Source organism: Callionymus lyra, chromosome 5 (genome assembly GCF_982586985.1).
Source record: "Callionymus lyra chromosome 5, fCalLyr1.hap1.1, whole genome shotgun sequence".
Taxonomy (NCBI): domain Eukaryota; kingdom Metazoa; phylum Chordata; class Actinopteri; order Syngnathiformes; family Callionymidae; genus Callionymus; species Callionymus lyra.
Genome location: NC_141822.1, coordinates 30,702,641 through 30,722,539, shown reverse-complemented (window position 1 = coordinate 30,722,539; position 19,899 = coordinate 30,702,641). Strand labels below are relative to the sequence as shown.

At 38.1% G+C, this 19,899-nt stretch overlaps 2 protein-coding genes across 4 annotated transcripts in view; one reads left to right on the top strand and one right to left on the bottom strand.

Moving 5' to 3' along the window:
• Positions 1–1,340: 1,340 nt before the first annotated feature.
• crhbp (corticotropin releasing hormone binding protein) lies at positions 1,341–5,351 on the bottom strand. Of its 2 annotated transcripts, XM_087792645.1 has the most exons (7): positions 5,262–5,351; positions 5,099–5,192; positions 3,987–4,144; positions 2,873–3,077; positions 2,117–2,262; positions 1,816–1,933; positions 1,341–1,756 (listed from the first exon to the last, which is right to left on the bottom strand). In XM_087792645.1, exons 1-7 carry the CDS (start codon positions 5,349–5,351, stop codon positions 1,602–1,604), a joined length of 966 nt encoding a protein of 321 aa, XP_087648771.1. In that variant the 3' UTR covers positions 1,341–1,601. The 2 variants fall into 2 exon arrangements, with proteins under 2 accessions (XP_087648771.1, XP_087648770.1); XM_087792644.1 differs by having other exon boundaries at positions 5,099–5,342.
• Positions 5,352–16,986: 11,635 nt separating this feature from the next.
• The window catches only part of pde8b (phosphodiesterase 8B), a 28,499-nt gene continuing 25,586 nt past the window's right edge, over positions 16,987–19,899 (top strand). For both annotated transcript variants that reach the window (XM_087791929.1, XM_087791928.1), the window contains exon 1: positions 16,987–17,365. In XM_087791929.1, coding sequence (XP_087648055.1) covers positions 17,099–17,365 — 267 coding nt within the window. In that variant the 5' untranslated portion in view covers positions 16,987–17,098. The remainder of the gene's footprint in view (positions 17,366–19,899) is intronic.

Here is a 19,899-nt window from a genome sequence, read left to right as displayed (position 1 = left end):
GATCCAGCCTTACACCCCAGCTCGGGCTCTGAGGTCTGTGGATCAGAATCTACTGATGGTTCCACGCACACGGTTCAGGACCAGAGGAGAGAAATCTTTTCAGGCTGTTGCTCCTAAGCTTTGGAACGATCTTCCTCTCTCTTTGTGTTTGATGATCTACTGACTCCTTCAAGAAACATCTTAAGACGTTTCTATTTGTTCAGGCTTTTCCTTGATTTTCTGGAACTCCTGTGTTGTTCTTAGTATTATCTTGATTTTTAAAGTGTACATACTTTTTTGAGTTTTGTTTTGTTTGTTTAAGCGCTTTGTGATCCTGGTCTGGAAAAGCGCTATATAAATAAATATTACTTACTTACTTACTAATACTGCGTGATTTCCTTAATATTATGAGCATCCATGGAGATTCTCATTCATCAGGTCATATTCTGAAGGTTCCAAAGCGAGGCAACTGGACGGTTTAGAGTTTGGAAAGATGTTTCACCTTTTTTAAATTAAATAATTTTCAATTTAACTGTTTTCAACTGTAAACAAAGTATCAAATGTAATAAAGAACAACAAAAACTTTAATTAACAATGTCAAACTATAACAATTATTGACTATTATTAAACACTTTCTAATGTAATCAATACTTTTTTACTGTCATTGGAACTATTATGAACTGATCAAGAAGATTCTTTTTACACCTTTTTATTCCATTGACAAGAATATTGACTTCATAGTTATTTTATGTTATTGTATTTTTTGATATTGATGAAACCCAACTCTTACTTTGTGTAAGTCATGTGATCATTTGAATCCTTTAGATGTAACTCAGTTTAAATTCAAACAACTTCTACAGTAGTTTAAACAGTATTTGAAGGTGTTCAGGAAAAAGACCATTTATGGCTCCACACATTGGTGTCAGCCTTACATTAGAGGTCCAACTTCTTTCTAAAACTCTACACATGTCAAAAACCTGTGGCCAAATTCTGTTCATCCAAGATATTCTTTTGTAGCCAGATTTTGACACACCTGTTCAATAGGAATTTAACACTCTTTAAATTAACTTACATTTATATCATGACTCAAGTGTGTCTTGTACTGACCAAGTACAATTTTTGTACCTTGTTTTCCGTCCAGTACAACACAATTGTTGCTCACGTTCCTATTTGCTTATTTTTGTTCTCCCTGTAAGTAATTCTTTGACTTTGCTCTACACATTTCGTTGCCTCGTTTGAATCCTTCACAATTTATATTCCATTGCTCGGCAATAATGTTCTAACACTGTGTGGTCATCATTTTTTCAAGACTAATGACCATGTAAGAGCAGTTGAGTGCTTCATCATGCAGGATCATTTTATTACAAAAACCTTTGTACAAATGTAAGTTCAGACAGTATACACACATAAAGTCAATGGATCATCGTCTCTTCTCCGTATGACATCATCATGTTGCAGGAAATGACATCATCGACCCGAAAATCAAAGTTATTTTAGCACCGAATCAGGTTTGGCCCAAAGTGAAATGAATAGAAAAATAAATAGATACAAATGATTCATGAATAAGAACGGCTGATGTGGAGAAGTGGGTTTCACTCTGACAGAGGGAATGTCTCTGGGGTCTAGTTGTTGAAGCAGAAGTCCTCCACGTTGTTGAGTTTGAGCGTCTGCAGCTCCTGGCGGTTGAGCAGTCGGTAGCTGAAGGACACGCGGCTGACGAAGCGCCCGCTGGAGACCATGCGGACCACCGTGTTGTCGCAGCCCACCTTCATGTGCGCTGCAGGGGAACACAGAGGTGAGCGTCTGGTGGGACCGACCAGGGTTCTGAGTACTTACTGGGCCCAGTGAAGGAGACGCAGACGTCTGTGATGGGCAGCAGCTTGGATGAGTCGATGACGTTTCCTCCCAGAAGTTGGACATAATCTCCAGACTCTGCACACCCAGACATTGACCTCTGCAGGGACCAGAACATTTAGGACTCCAATTTTTGTTCCATTTGTGTTTCACACTTAAGTGTGTGTTTAATGTCTTCTGTGCACCTGTGTTTCACTCCTGTCATAAAGTTCTTCTATCAGTGTTAAATGAAAATATCAGTAGGTCAAAGTTCAGCGTTTTGTGGAGGTGTGTTTGTCATTACCTTAGGGAAGTTGTTGTGGGTTCCGAGGCTGAACTCGGAGATGTCGAGCTCCACCGGGTAGATGATGGAGAAGCTGCAGTTGCGGTGCTGCTGAGGGATCACCATCGTGTAGCTGCCCTCTGGCGACTGAGACAGGACATTGCAGGCTGCAGGAGAAAACAAAGATCTGTCACAACGAAGTAAGTAAGTAAGTAAGTAATATTTATTTTTATAGCCTTTTTCGAGACCAGGGAAGTTGACAACGATTTGGTATAACCGTTGTTTCTTCAGCTGTACTATAATATTTCAAATAAAACTTAGCCCTCCTGACAAGTACTTGAATAGTTTGACAACTCACGTCGTACTAGCTCTACCTATGTAGGTACTATTACTATCTTCTACTTTCTTATGGGGCCATTGTTGACAGGACTACTACTGCAAATTTTAGTACAAATATATAATAAAATAACTTTTACTTTCATTTAAAGACATACAGCAACTATTTGTATTATTTATTCTTCTATGTGACTACTTCTGTTACTCTGATACGGTTGCTACTAATTTTATTGTGATATGTACTACTACTGCTATACAATTATTCTCTTTCTACTGCTACTATTCTACTACTGACAATATGTATTTTATAAGTACCACTGTTGATATTGATTATGTTACTGAAAGTTTATCTCCTCAGGCTCAGAGTACTTCCACTGCACATGTACAATTATCTTCAATGGTAGTAGATCTAAAACCCTTTACGCTTGAAGGTCTACTTACGGAACGGGTTTAGGATCTTCCTGACGGTCACTGTGAAGCTGCTGCCGGCGTTGTGGACCCGGAAGAAGATCATGGCCACGTTCTGAGAGGACCTCACGACGGTCCTCGTGGAGTCGCAGTAGTCCACGTAGCGTTCATACACGGGCAGAGGGTGGTCCTGAGAGCTGGGGAACTTCTCACCCTTCATCACCCAGCCGTCGAAAACCTATAGGGAACCAGTTAGGAAGAGAATAGATTAATAAAACTCTCACAGCTCAGTCCCATCATCGTGTCTAGATATTATTGATACACTTCTGAGTAAAGATGAAGACATGGAGGCAACCTTGATGAGTTCTACCTATTAGCATAAAAGCTAATCATTAGCTTAAAAAAAAGGGTATTTTTATTTTATTTATTTATTATACATATATACTGTATATGTATAATATATATATATGTGTGTATATATATATATTCACATTATTTATAGGAGGTATTTGTGTTAATCCACAAAATAAGATAAATCAAATTAATAATTTTACCAAAAATGTAAAGAACCACATTATAAGCATCATTGCCAACGCCACCACAATCTACATCACCCACATGGATAACAAACAAATTACCCAGAAGAGTAAATCTTCGACATCAGTTTTAGAGTCAGGTTATTATAAAACCATGTTAGCATTATTTTTTCAATGAGAAGCATATTTAGTGCAATACAAAATTGAGAGGAAAATAAAATGCATTGTTGTTCTCGACTGTGGGAGGAAACCAGAGTGCCCAGAAGAACATGAAAGATGGAGAGAAGATTGTATTGAATAAATCGCTGCAAACAAACTGACACACACGATGCCAAACTTCAAATCCTCGGGGGAAACAATCCTGGGAAGGCAGAAGGCGATTTAGAGCGCTTAGCAGGTGTGAAGCTGCAAGATCTGGTCACCTGATGTAAGCCGGTTATTTTCAATTGCCTTATGTCAAAGAGGAGCTTTTCTCAGCACAGGTGTGAGTGTTTCTCTGACTCTCAAACACAAATATTTCACCGTGAGAACAGCCGAACATCAGCAACCATGAGGGCCTATCTTGAGCCGGTCCAGAGTGCGACACAGGTCGTGGTGCTTCAGATACTTACGGTGAGGAAGTCTCCTCCGGCACAGTCCACGTCCACCTGATCAAACTCCACAGTGATGATTTCATTCGGCTCCGACATGAAAAAGGCGGCGCAGCTGAGCTGAGGACGGTCGGCTGTGAAGGTGTAGTGACCCTCTACTGACGCCATGTCCAGACAACCTGAGGGACCCCAACAGACACAAGATCAGATCACAATAGCAGCATTTCTATCTATCTATTTATTTCATCTTTGAAGTATTGCATGTTCAAAATTCTTCTTTATTGAGAATAATTGAAAACATATAAATATAAATGTAAGTATCTTTGACTTTTCATCCTATTAAGTACAAAACCATTTAAATATAAATCAATTTAAGTTTCAGGCAATTAACAATCATTTCAATACCAATGGATCGTTCTATAAAACTGCCATCAGTTCTACAGTTTTGATAAATAACAAGAAACACACCATACAAAAAAAGTGCCACCTAAGACATACATCTTTTTTTATAGAGAGCAGATTACATTTTTAATCAAGCAGATAACTGACAAAATTACTTTGAGGCATTTATTCATTTATGTTTTCCTGTCATAAAATGTCTCATTTTGTAAATGTAAATATTATTATGTTATTTGATTCTAGATCTACACAATATACATACTAAACTTTAATATTAAATAAAAATAGTATAATGTATAATAGTAAAATGTAGCTAGCACTGTTTTCCACTAACTAAGCTAGCAAGTATAGAATTTAGTTTAAAATGTTCTTTATTTTACTTCACAGAAAACAAGCTGAATTTTAACACTTTCTATTTATCATGTGTAACGTTAGTTCACTCAACCACTACCCAACTACTAAAACTTGCTACAGCTTGAGACCTTGGCTCATTCAATTGAGTTATGTGTTTTTGTCTTTGTCTGTTACTGTGTAAGAAAAAGTGCTTAATTTTTATTTTAAGATTTTTAGAAATGTATTTTGGAAAAAAAAAACATATTTCAGTAAAAACCTTTGTTATTTGATTAACATCTAAGAATTAAATATATAGCTTAAAGACTCAAATACAATGTGTAGTTTTACGAATGTGCGCATATAAAGCGCATATGCGTAAAACTGCGCAACCTCGTACTCACGCAGAGGTCGCCGGAACATGAGTTCCTCCGATGTTTCTCTCTTCAGCTCGGGGTTGAAAAGTGAAAATAACTCATCCTGTGCGATCTCGTTGTTCTGCAGAAACATAAAGCGGTCAGTCAAGGTGTGAGTCCGGTGACGAAGAGATGTGTTTGTGCGCCTCACCTCCAGGTACCTGCAGTCTCCGGTGAGGACGCTCAGGCTCAGCAGCAGGACGCACAGCTGCTCCCGGAAAGTTGGCGTCATGACGGTCATCTGAGAGGCTTGTGAGCGGATCTGAGACCGGAGCTCTTTTATAATCCCGGGCTGACCACCTGACGAGGTGGACCCCCGCCTTCCAACGACCGCGCGGTGACGTGCGCAGGTTGACACATCCATCAAACCCGAGTCCGGATCACGGAAGCAGCGACCCGCGTCCACTCGTGAGCGTGTCCGTGCGTGTGCGTGAGGAAAATCCAAACGAGGATCGAATAAGAAGGTTCATGACTTTAGTTCCTCATCCACGGAATACCAAGTAACATTTGTACTGCACATGCATTACAGTGGTACACGAAATAATACATAACTTGTTCATATACTGTACTTGTAACTGTTATTTTATCTATATTTTAACTGATTTAATAGTTATTGATGTTTTGTATTGTTTGGGTCTCAATGAATCTATATTCACAAACGACTGATCCTTCATCAGATCGTGGTTCACATTCGGACTAGTGATTTTTTTTTTACAAAAGTCTCACCTTATTAAAATTAATTGATTTCTAAATTTCAAAATGAACACTTATTATTTTCGCTGTCTGTTTTTCATCGTGTCAATAAATTCATTGTAAAATCTAATGTGTAAACGATTCAAAAATATTTAATATAAATATTCTTCTACTATAATATGTTAGAAATACATTTCCAAAGTCTGATGGCACACATTTACTTCGATAAGATCATCTACTTGCTACATAAAATACATACACATTTAATACTTACGGATCTGGATGAGGGGTCTCCAACCTTTTTTGACACGGACCAGTTAAATGTAGACAATATTTTCACAGTTGATAATAAATAAAATTCCCAATAATGCTGAATCAGCGTGCATGTTTTTCTCCAGCTAAGATATGATATACATTTAATCTCTCCAAGTTAAGAAAATTTGAGCTCAAAAAACAGTTGAAGAAAAAGATAAAAACATACATAATCATTATATTGAAGCCTACTGTACACTTGTTAAAAATAATAACATAAACTGTATAAAGAAATAATGATAATAATACAATAGAAAATAAACCCAATCATCAAATAAAGTAATGATTAACATATCAGAAAGAATAAAAACTAGAGAATAATACAGAAATTTTAGGTCATTAAAAAAGTAATAGTTCAAAAAGGTTTGTTCTGTATGGCCTGCCGTACAAAGCCTGCATCAGGCTAGTGGTCGGTGGTTAAAACAACATATTTATGGTCAGAGCTATTCAAGAATGCAAAGGAAGCAGTGAGTAACACACTTGTTTTCATTAAACCGATATGGAAGTGTTGCATCACTGAAGGGGTTGAAGGTTCTGACCCTGAACACAGTCTAAACGCTTGTTTGCGCGAACAGCGTCGACAAAGGTGAAAGGCTGAAGTGGAAATAATGAGATGGCCTCCCGAGAGTTTAACATCTGACCCCAGGGTTGCCCAGGCTCGTGGCCTCCAGTCGTCAGGACGAGCTCACTAAGTGTAATTCCACGACCTCTAATTTGTGTCGTCCGCGTGTTTCGTTTTGTCCTTGAGAGTTGCCACGGCAACGGCTGAGTTCAGGATCTGAAGAGTGTCCTGAGGGTGGTGCGAGGATCGGAGGTGCTAAAGTATCCGACGGAGAGTCAAACAGACTTCACGGCTGCAGAGCTGTCGCTGGTTCACTGTCTTCCTGTCGCAGCCGCCGGGGAGGCTGACACCCTGCAGGAACTCACAGCGACTTGTTTGAATGACATTAACACATGTTCAACCATGTCACGTTTGAGCTGCAAATGACTCCCTGGCCAAAAGGTCTTGGGTTCAAATCCATCTTGGATGCGTCATGCTGGTTTCTTTAGTGTGTGATTCTGTGAGTGACACCTGCCCAAAATGTGGGACATCTTTTACACAATGAATCAGTGATGCATACAGGGTGTGGCCCTGGCTAGCTGGGAGCACACTACTGACACTCTAACTGACATGAACTCACAAACATAGTCAGAGCCGTAGTAACGTAGTGAAACCACAAGTGACATTTCACACAACTTGTGTGTGTGAAAGACCAACATGATTAGACACAAGTGCACACACACAGGCTAACAGCCACACACAATGAATCACACATCTTACAAAATACACAACAGCAAACATGCATGCAAACTAACAAGCAAGCACGACCACACAAGAGATGAATTATAGTTGTACACAACTCTGTCTCACTTGTTTGGTTTGGAACCTCAGTTGATAAACACGCCACAACTTTGTGTGGATGCTGCCTCTGAGCCCGGAGTCTTGCTCAGGGTCAAACACGAGCGCCCTCCACTTGTGTAAATGTAAATGAGATTCCTAAATATATTTCGTGAGTCATACAAAAGACTAGGTCAGCGTTTTTACCGGCTTCATTATGTGAATATTTACCGCTGTGTTTACACACTGACCGTCACGTTAGCATAAATTTCATTAAACATCTACACATTAGCATCGATGTGGGCGCCTGAGATCTGACTCAAGGTCGAGAGACATGCACTTTATTAACCCCTCAAGCTCCACGACAACAGCTGCAGCATTTGAATCGTGTTGTTGGAGAAGGAAACGTTAGCCTTAGGTGTACAGTCTGACTGATAATCTCTCAAAATATGTTTTCAAGGATCATTATTATTAAGTGTTTTCAATGACATACTGGTTCAATTGTCATTGAAAAATATCAATCAAATCCATTATACTTAATAAGAGCATAGAATTCTACTTATTACTACAAGAACATGGAATGTTAACCTTACATCTAACTAAACTATGTTTTTCTATTATTTCATACATAAAAGTTCTTACTTGTTCTGTTAAAAAATTACTCTTTTGAGTGACATCTGGACAGTTGACACCACTCAAATAACCCCGCACAAGCCAAGGTCTCAAGCGGACATGTTTCTACATGCTTTGATGTATTTGAAGTTTTGGGTAACTAGATAGTGGTTAAGCTAACCTGTGTAGTAACACATGATAGATAGAAAGTGTTACAATGAAATTTTATTTCAACTGTCTAGTAAAGTTAAGGACATTTTAAACGGAACCCTATACTTGCTAGCTTAGCAAGTGGTGAACAGCTCCGCCTCTTCCTATGTTTATACTCCACTGATATGCAAAATGTGAAAGACTATTATTTCAGTATACAGTGGTAACAAAGCATGACATTCTTTGTGAAAAAAATGTTCATTGAATTGAAAGAAAAGCATATCTCTGCAGCTATTCTCTAATAATATAATCTGATATCGTTTCTTCTAATCGATTGTTGTCTAAAACACATTCAACAGAGCCAGTAAATATTAAATTAAGTCAAAATAAATAACTCAGACTCAGATATTTGTCTCATCAGAGTTAATTAGTGCAAATCTTCAATTGTCACGTCATTAGCGAATACAGAATATAACATCAAATAAACAGACAAAACAAACATCCCACTAAAATAATGATCCTACACACTCAGAAACTGTATTTAAAAATTAATAGAACAGCGTCTTCCACACCCTTCAACATGAACGACAACAACATGAAACAGCTGATGAGATATAAAAGATAAATACGTATAAGAAAATGTAGGACTTACATCAACAGACTTCTAATATCATGAAAGATATGCAGCAGAGCTGAGGTCAAATGATCTCATCCCTTAAGTGAGGCACGTTCTCAAAATCTTTCATGCTTCATAAGACAAAATAAAGTTGTGTCTGATGTTCATGTCCTTACATTGGCCAGTGAAAGAGTAAATAACTATCACTGTTTCTGCTAAAGGTTGGAGCTGTCTGTGGTCCTTGACAGGTCATTGTATGTTGCATAAATTTCTCTTTTTGGAGTTTGAATGGTGTAAACATTAAACAGATGTCAGCAGTGTGAAGACATGAAAGTCCTCTGATCTCCATCGTGTGTTCTTGGTTTTTAGAAAATCTAAACAGCGAGGTTTCTGGTCTCCTTATGTAGAAATGTCAATTCAATTACAAGGCTATTCGTCATAATCCTTTGATTTTGAGTTGAAGAACACAAACAACAAGGTCAATGATTCACAAAGCATGTACACAAAAAAAGTACAGATGAATATACACAGAAAAACCCAATCAGTTTCCCAAACTCTAAATCAAGCACAAACCAACAGATACTAGTGCGTAAGAACAGTACATGTACACAGAGAGGTGCACACACACGTTCATTTATACACAAGCTGTGATACATTTACTTGAACACACAAAAACATCACAGACAGAATTAGCACCCCCAAACATTCCCCCGCAAGAGTGAGGATGACATCTCATGCTCACCCTGGTTGGCCATTTGGCCAACTTTAAGTGAGTTGTGTGTCTGTAGTGTGTTGTGTGGTCAGCTGCAGTCGTACATTCGTGTCCGTATTCATTAAATTCGGTGCAAACTTCATTTCCTCACGTGTGAGGGAACGAGGCGATCTGGATCTGAGCGTCACGATGAATAATGAACATGCTGCGTCTGTGCGAGTGCGACGCCGCGACCGTGTGAGCGTCTCCTATCTGCTCCTCTGACACTGATAAACAGACATGTTGATGAAAGTCTCGCTGGAGGTTTCTCACATACCCAGTCCTTCAAGGGGAGAAAGTACCGTCTCTTATCATGTTGTTGTACGTCCGAAGTCGTAAGAGAGAAGTAGGAAAGAAAATTGAAAGATTCTCAGATCTGTTACTGAATTTAATAAAACCCTGACACATATTTGAGTTTCAATCCACCAGGTGGCAGAATACAACCTCCATGATGGTTCCTGGTTTGTTGGCGCTTTCATCTGGTAGTTAGTTCTGCATCCATTAGATCAGATTGGAGAATTTGGATCTCAGGAGGTCCAAAATATCTTCTTCATCCACCTGTGATAAAAGTTCTAGATGGACTTTTGTCTGCGATGTTCCACCAAACACAACAATAACCTTAGCTTGAGGTGCATTCATCAATATCCTTGAGAGACTTTATTCTTCACTTTACACTTCCCGTATTCTTCAGGCTCGAAATGTGTTTAATGAAATTCATACTTAGCATTTACAGTATTTTTTGCGTTTGTTAGCATTAACATAGCTAAATTCATGTAGCAACGGTTATGGTTTTGAACTTGTTTTAATCATGATTGATACATATTTTCAAAAATACAAACTGTCCTACTGTCTTAATTCAGGGGGTGGACTCTCACCTAAAACACTGACAGGTCTCAGTCACTTGGGGGCGGAAGTTACTTTCCAAGATTTGGTCCTAAAGTGTAACTTTTAGCCCGATTTATGTGAAGCAAATGACAGCAAAAGAAGCCTTCAACATCTGCTCTTTTTATTTATTTTAAATAAAATGTAATGTTCTCTTAGAGCAGTTTCTGTCTAATCAAATACCTGCCAGCCACAGAAAATTAATTCTAGGGACAGATTTGGCCTTGGGTGTTCGACTCTATAGGTCAGTGCTCACAAAAGCCTGCTGAGATTGTCCAGTGAGTGGTTGACATTCCACTGTGAGCAAACATGGTTTGTGTTGTTGAGGTTAAAGAGTTTGGTTCCGTTGAGCAATCAACATATTGCCAATGTTATAGCAGAAAACAATTTCCTCACAAATGGAAACACATGACATTTTCTCGGTTGTCATCATTATGTTATTATTGACGTCTATAGACCGTAAACATCAACTTCCTGTCAAGTCTCCTGCAGATCTGATCGACGAGTATCTGGCTCCACAGTTGACTTCTTTCTGGTCCAATAGCAGTCAAACGCCGATTGTCACCTTTGATCACACCTTTAAAAAACACACAAAAAAATGTTTCCTTGTTCATGCCTCCCTTAACCACACACTGGACAGGAGTGCTGTCCAGGGTGTCCCTGCTTCTATCCTCCAAATAGATGAGATAGTTTTAAGCCCATGTGATTCCATTAAAGGATAAGAATGAGATCATTTAGAAATGAAAATAAACTCATTTTAGCTACATGTTTAAGCCAATTTATCCAGTGAAGGAGATTTCTAAGCGGATTTAAGGAGATTCGGGTCTCAGTTGACCTTAAAGCTCATGAGTCCAACTCACATCACGGATTTAAAAAACTTATGCAGTCTTTTCTGTTTTCATAAACATACAGTCAATACAGAAAGTATTCACACCCCTTCATGAAGTGAAACAAGTTCTTTTCCCCATATTTTGATATTGATTTAAAAAATAAGAGACTAGAAAAACATGTTCATAAGCATTCAGACTGTTTATTTAGTACTTAGTCGAGGCACCTTTGGCAGCACTTACAGCCTTAAGCCTGTTTGGGAATGATGCCACAAGCTTGGAACACCTAGATTTGGGGTCATTTTCTCATTCTTCTCCATAGATCCTCTCGAAATCTCTAAGGTTGGATGGAGAGCGTTTCTGCACAGTGATTTTACGATCCTTCCAGATATGCTCAATAGGGTTCAGTCAGGACTTTGACTGGGCCACTCTAGGACTTTCACAAACGTGTCCTCAAGCCATTGCTTTGTTATTTTTGCTTGAGACCTGTTGAAAAGTGAATCGTCGACCAAGTCACCCTGACATTCGTCCATGTTCATCCATCCATGTGTTCAAGGTCCTGCTGATGAAAAACACACCCACAGCATGAAGCCACAACCATGCTTCACTGTAGGGATGGTATCCGGCGGGTGATGTGTGGTCTGGTTGCCTCCAGATGTTACATTCTATTTTATTTTCATCAGACTGGAGAATCTTGTTCATCATGGGTTGAGAGTCTTTTGGGAGCCTTATGACAAACTCCAAGCTTTGATGTTCCATTTAATGAGGAAAGTCTTCTATCTGGAAATGATACTGTAAAGGCCTGATTCGTGGAGTGTTCCAGAGATAGTTGTTCTTCTTGATGGTTCTCCCAGTTCCTCCCAGTGATGCAGGATCTCTGCCAGAGTGTTCCTTGGGTTCTTGGTCACCTCCCTGACCAAGGACCTTTCCCTCTATGCCTCAGTTTGGAGGAGCGATCAGCTCTAGGAAGAGTCACCATGGTTCTGAGCTTCTTCCATTTCTGAAAGATGGAGGCTACTTTGGAAGCTTCAATGAATCTGGAAAAAGTAACTTTACCCTTATTCAGTATGTGTTTGTGGGATCTCTTGTGTTCTCTCTCTCTCTCTCTTCACCTTGACCCTGAGGTAACACAAGGGTTAAGATATCAAGATCTTGAGGGTTTTTTACTCATTATTTAGTTGTATTACTATCTTATATTCTACTAATGGGTACACGATAATATCAGAGAGAAAAATGATTTATAATCTGAAGATAATAATTTGAAAGAATAAACTGTTTCTCCTTTTTTTAAATGTTAATAAGAATAAAGATTCCGTAATTGTTCATTCATCTATCTTTTAAGATGTCACTTGAGTCATTCTTTTTATTGGTTTGTTTTAGTTCAGTACTTTGTGGGCTAATAGTGACAATTAGAACAATCAATTGTATTAAAGCAAGAAAATGTGAGTACAATACATTTGTTTACTTTATAATAACAATACAAAAATCATTAATACAAATAATCCAAACACACACATTTTAAAATTATATTAAAATACTAAACGTTTGGGACAATACTATAATTTTTTGTTATTCAGCTGTTTTGGTATAATTTTTATAATTATAATATAATACGTTTTTATATGTATGAATGTAAGAAAAAAATACTTTTAGGATACAGGCCGATCATTATCAGTGTGTTAGAGTGTGTCTATGATCGTTTATTGTTGAAACTGTTTGACACTGAAAATAAATATGTTGTGATATTTCACTCATTCATAACTACAGAAGCTTCTGTTTATAACAAACTCTGTATAGTTTTGTCTGTGTGTGTGCTGCTTTCTGTGTGTAATGCGGATTCATTTCATCCTTGCATAATTCCGATTCAGGGAAACAAAGAGCTGGATTATGTCATAACAGGGTGAGAGCCACACATTCTTGCAAAATTTGCAGAAGAACGGAAATCCAATTTTCCGGAAAGAAATGGATGAAAGTCCTGTCAGCGTCACTTTTGTTTGCTCATAGGAATTCATGTCGACGCTTATTCACGTTCTAGTTGATGCTTAACTCACTTTTAACTCAGACCTGGCCTGGATGATGAATATAGTAAAACATATTACTGTCATAGTTCACTTTGAAAAGGTTTCCAGACACGTCATGTGACACAAATCTAGTCAAACTAAAGAAGTGCAGATGTCTTCTCACTCACTGCACTCAGCCCTGCTCAGAAAACACCATACTTTAGTACTCTTAGTAGTAGTAGAAGTAGGTGCAGTAGAAGTACTTTAGTAGTCATAGTAATATGAGTCGCTTTAGAAATATTTTACTAGTAATAGTAGTAGCACTAGTTGCAGAAGAAGTAATCTAGTAGTTAGTATTAGTTGCTGCAGAAGTACTTCAGGAATCATAGTAGAGTAGTGATAGTTGATGTAGAAGTATTTAGCAATCATAGTAGTAGTGGTTGCTGTAGAATTACTTTTGTATTTATAGTAGTGATAGTTGATGTACTGTAGAAGTATTTAGCATTCGTAGCAGTAGTGATCACAGTAGAAGTACTTTAGTAGTCTAGTTATCATAGTCGTAGTAGTTACAGTGAAATATCCTGGAAAAAGCCACGTCCAGTGTCCATCAGAGGTCGAAGTGGAGATGGTTCACAACTATTAGTACCTCGGTGTGTGGCTGGACAGTAGACTGGACTGGTCCTGCAACACAGACCATGTATATAAGAAAGTTCAGAGTAGACTGTACTTTCTGAGGAGGCTCGATCATTTAACATCTGCTGGAAGCTCCTCTGCATGTTCTACCAGTCTGTGGTGGCCAGTGTCCTGTTCTATACTGTGGTGTGTTGGGGTGGAAATGTGTCCAAGAGGAGTGTCAACAGGTTGGACAGATTGATCAGAAGGGCTGGTTCTGTGGTTGGCATGAAGCTGGACTCACTGGTGACAGTTGCTGAGAGGAGATCACTGAACAAACTACTGTCCATCATGGACGATGACAGTCATCCTCTGAACACTGTCATCAGTGAACAGAGAAGCAGAACGAGTGCACGAATGCTCCTCCCATGATGCAAAACTAATAGACTCAGGGACTCTTTCATTCCTCGGGCTATTAGTTTGTATCATTCTGAGTTTGGGGGGCAGGAGTGGAGTGAAAGTATAAAGTATCATGTCATTCTATTCTATGTTAATCTTTGTATCCTTTGTCTTTGTTATTTGTCCTTGATCTATGTGCTTTATCTTTAGACTTAGATTGTGCCATCTTGTTCTTTCTTTTTATAGAACTTTGTTCTTATTTTTATTTTTATGAATAATCCTCTCTGTTGCTGTGTCTAATTGGTAAAACAATTTCCGGAAGGAGACCTCCTGAGGGATCAATAAAGTCCTACCTTATCTTACCTTACCTTAAATACTTTAGTAGTCATAGTTGTAGTAGTTGCTTTAGAAGTAAGTACTCTTGTATCCAAAGAATTAATAATTGCTGTAGAGTTATTGAAGTAGTAATAGCACTAGAAGTAATACATTACAGTGGAGTAAAAGTATCATGATGTTCTGTTCTATGTTAGTCTTTGTATCCTTTGTCTTTGTTATTTTTCTTTGATCTATGTTCTTTATCTTTATCTTTAGACTTAGATTGTATCATCTTGTTCTTTCTCTTTGTTCTTGTTCTTATTTTATTTTATTTTGACTATTTTTTTTATTAAAAAATGCTGTATTTGTTGTGGCTAATTGGAAAAAAACAATACAGTTCTACCTACCTACCTATATTAAGTAGCCATAGTAGTAGTTTTTGAAAAATAAGTACTTTAGTAGTAGTAGTATTAAGTAGAAGAAGTACTTTTGTAGTCATAGTAGCAGTAGTTTTTTAGAAGTCTTAGTATTTAGTTTTAGTCAGTGATGGCAGGTAATAGAGCTGTACTGCATTGTTCAAGGTAGTATTAGTTACAGTAGAAACCCTTAAGTATTCATGGTAATAGTACATTCAGTACTTTAGTATTCATAGTAGTAGTAGTTACTGTGGCTGCACCTCCGAAGTATGCTTGTTGTTCTCATCGGGTCGTCAACGGGCTTACACTGCCCTCTAATGGTCAACTTCAGACAGTACTCACTCGAATGACGTTGACGAAAAGTGCAAAAGAAGCTGCAGGATCTACAGAGGAGCGACTCACATATATTATTATTTGTAAGTGTCAACGATCCCTCTTTTTTTTCATTTTTTTAAGACTAAAGGCGTTTTAAATTCAAATACAAAATAAGCATTAAAAGGCAAAACTTAAAAACACAAATGTAATAAACACTAACAAGAGTGCTGATGTTTTCACCTTTGCCACTGAGGGGCGGCAAAGTTCTCACAAGAAAAACAACTGAGTTCAACAGAACATTTTCTACTTAGAAGACTGAGTCCTTCTAAGAAACTCTAGGCATTCTTCGTTGTGTTTTTAAGGCATCTAGGTTGTGTACTTTACTTTTAACAATACTTTTATACTTTCCTTGGCTCCTGCAAGGGTTTGGGACATCTGTTGTGGGTGATGTAACTTAAAGAAACAGTGTCTTTGCGAGAGAACATCTGTGTTACAGGCTTCTGTGTAGAAGTGCAGTGACAACATTTTACTTTTAGTTTAATAATTAGTTTTGAATAACAAATGAATCTTAAGGAAATACATTTCGTGAGTTTAGTATATATCCAAAATTGGTCACATTGTGACTGTTGAAGTGGAGCTATAGAAATAAATATAAAATAAAACTTACACATATAGAAGGTATATCACACATGAATTGGAAAAGTTCAGAGAAAGTGTGTGATTCGCACGTGTTTAGAATAAAAGTCACACACCAATATAAAAATAGACTCACATAAGGGAGGGGACTACACACAAATAAAACGTCAAAATAACACATTGATCTGAAGGTTTCACATAAAGTGTGTGATTTCCATGTGTTTAGAATGATAGTTACAGCGAGAATTCTGACCCGCTCAAGTAGAAGAACTCACATTTCTCCAATCCTTAAAACTCTTCACTGGCTTCCAGTTTCTTTCAGGATCAACTTTAAAATTCTGGTTCTTACTTTCAGATCTATTCATGGTCAGGCTCCTCCTTACATCAGTGATCTGATCCAGCCTTACACCCCAGCTCGGGCTCTAAGGTCTGTGGATCAGAATCTACTGATGGTTCCTGAATACGGTTCAGAACCAGAGGAGAGAAATCCTTCCAGGCTGTTGCTCCTAAGCTTTGGAACGATCTTCCTCTCTCTTTGCGCTTGATGGAGTCTACTGACTCCTTTAAGAAACATCTTAAGACGTTTCTATTTTATCAGGCTTTTCCTTGATTTTCTGGAACTCCTGTTGTGTTATCAGTTTTATCTTGACCTTTAAAGTATATATTTTATTGAATTTTTTGTTTTTTTGTTTAAGCGAATGTTTAAGTGAAAGACTTGAAAACATGAATTAACCACTTGAAGCGCGGGAGAGAACGAGTGTGAAAAAAGAAAGGAGGGAAGAGACTCGAGGAGAGAGAGATGGACTCTGGCCAATCACCATCCAGCGGCAGAATCCGTGAAGCTGAAGAAACGGTTTTTATTTTAAACATCACATCTCTACTCTGAGGATGAACCGGATGTGAAGCACAAGGTGATGCGGAACCTCCAGGTGACCCAGTCCGTCACCAAATCCCGCCGTTTCACGCGCATCGTTCCTGCAGGGATGAGGAATTGAACCGTCAACCTCCTTCATGGATGCCCGCTGACAGAGGAGACCCCCGCAGCCTGGTACCCGAGCCTCCGCCCGGGGAGAGATGGGCTGCGCGCCCAGCATCCACGTCTCTCAGAGCGGCGTCATCTACTGCCGGGACTCGGACGAGTCCACCTCCCCGCACCAGACCACCACCATCTCTCAGGGGACCACCATCCACGGGCTCTTCATCAAGACGGACGCGGCCGAGTCCGTGCTCGCCTACCAGAGCCGACCCTCGCGGAACAACTCGCACCGGGAGCGGAGGAGCACCGGCGGGGGGCAGGTCTGCATCGAGGCCGAGACCCAGACCAGCCACTCCAGCGTCAAGGTACCGTGTTCCGGGTCCAGTCCCGCGTCACCGGCGCACATGATGCCGGGCCTGGTGTTGTTATTGTTGTGCAGAGCTGAGGCCTGGTGCAGGTGTGTGTGCAGCATCACTGACACATGTGTATGTGTGTGTGTGTGTGTGTGTTACAACAGACGCACACATGACACGTGCACGATACAACAAGTTCGGAAGCACGTGGGCAGGTAACCAGTCAGGACACCTGCTCACATTTGGTGCAGATATCTGTACATGAAAAGTTAGGTATTGGTTATAAAACTTAAAGATGTTGATTTAAGTGTGTCTTAAATAGATGTTGAACTCTATTGTACTCATCAGTATGAATCTGTTTGTACAAAACTCTCTTTTCATTTAAATATTTACATTAGAAAATTAGCTTAAGCCCCGCCCACTGAAAACACTGTTTTTCTGGAGAAGAAATCTTGTTTATCAAAACCACACCCACTCTACTGTGATTGGTCAAGCATTTAAGGGTTGTCACCGAGTGTCATCAATCCAATATGTCTCCACCTCCAAGGGACTCGTTGTATAAACAAATACGGCATGATTACAGCTGGCTGGCCGTTATGTCATAAAGGACTCTGCTCTTGTAACCGCTCTTTCGCTGAGATTTCAGGCGAGGTTGAAGAACAATAAATCATGATCTAGTTGAGCCCACTAGTCTGTCTTTTAGAATGTTTTTTTTAATTATAATTTATAATTGATCAATTTCTCTCTTCATAAGCAGGAAACAAATAATTATATTTGAGTTTTAATTTATATCAAAGGAACTTCTGGAAGTCCAAACATTGTTTATGTTAAATCGAAATGAGTCTTAAATCTAAATTACATTTTCAGAACAAAAAAGTTTTGTACTTTTTTTCAATTAATTCAGTTCATAAGGTTAATAATCTCTCTATTTTCTCAACAATGTACCAACATTTGCTGTAAATAGTTTAATGAAAATAGTCCTAAATGTTTTATTGTAAAGGTATGATACGAATTGTAAACTTAAGAATACATTTTCCACTGTCATTTTAAAAATCAGATTATTTGGCAAACAACATATGAAAAGCTATTGTAAATAAAAGTAAATACAGATTTAATTCAGAACTCTAACCTAAAACACACATCTGGCAGGTAAATATCATCTTGTTTGCATTTTAATTAATATCAAAATACAAAAAAAAACATGCACGTATAATGTCACGTTTGTACATTAAGGAACAATAAAGAGAGATTATATTTCAAAACATTTAGTGATGTCACCCTTTAAGACTCAGAAAAAGGTTGTGTTTAAATGTCGTTGAAAGTTTATTCTGGTGTAAACTAGTTTGACATTTAGCATTTGATTCTAACGTCAGTCTTACCTAAATTTGTCTCCAAAGTATCTTCATCTCTGACTCGTCACAGACATACATCTTGGTAATGACCGCTCTAGTGTTCTCCATCCAGCCTGCACTCTCTTCTTCACCAACTTTGACTTGCATTGATCTCAAACCTTTCCTTTATCTTCTAAGTTTTGAGGGACATTAAGATCCGAAAAGAGAGTTGCTCTTCACTGCAGCTTTATCTCCTCCATCACTCCTGACAACCAATCAAGGGCTAGAGAATATTCATGCTTAAAATATAAGGTTCAAAGATTGACTCATGTTAGGTTGCATTGTGCTTTTGTGTGTTGTATAAGCTGTGCAATGTGTGTCAAAATTAATTTAAAGGTTAAGAGAGTTATTAAAGTGTTGTAAATAACAAAAATAAGGTTTTATGTTTTTTTTTCAAGAGCACAAACAAATCCTTCATGTCATATAAAATTCATCATTTATTCTACAAAAAAAATTAAATCTTACTCATTTGAAAGTTAAAAAGACACAATAAAAAGTCATAATATTAATAGTTTTTTGGCACAGGTGGAGATATATTCAAGTAAGATGTTTCTTATATAATGTCAAATTACAAGTTCCTATAACAATGCATTTTACTAAAATTAAATCAGTTTACATGTTGTACAATGGTGCAGATTTCTTTGTTAAATGCATATTACTAAAAATAAATATATACGTACAAAGTATTTTACGAAGTCCCCTGTTGCTGCCTTAAATAAAAAATAGTATTCTTAGCTGAACTCTAATGATTCTTCTCTAAAATTGATTATATTTTAAAACAAAAAATATCACAGCATTCCCATTGTTTTAGTCACTAGATGGATTTTTCAGATTGTCTTGGTTAATTTGAAAAATAAAGTTACACCATTCATTTGACCAAAATAAAGCTATTTTAAAGCCACTAGCTGTTAATGTTCGATTCTTAACTGTAAATGTAAATGAATAGACTTTTTAGGTCATACAGTAACAAGTAGATGAAATATTCTGACCATCACAATTAGCTTTTTAGATCTGGATTCTTTGATTGATCATCGGGATAACTTTAGAGTAACAAACTTATTTAGAGCGACTTAAAAAAGAAAATTAAACCCCGAACTGTGTGATTATGAGCGCTGGGTTCCAGTTTACAGCTCAATTCAAAGAGTTTGCATGCGC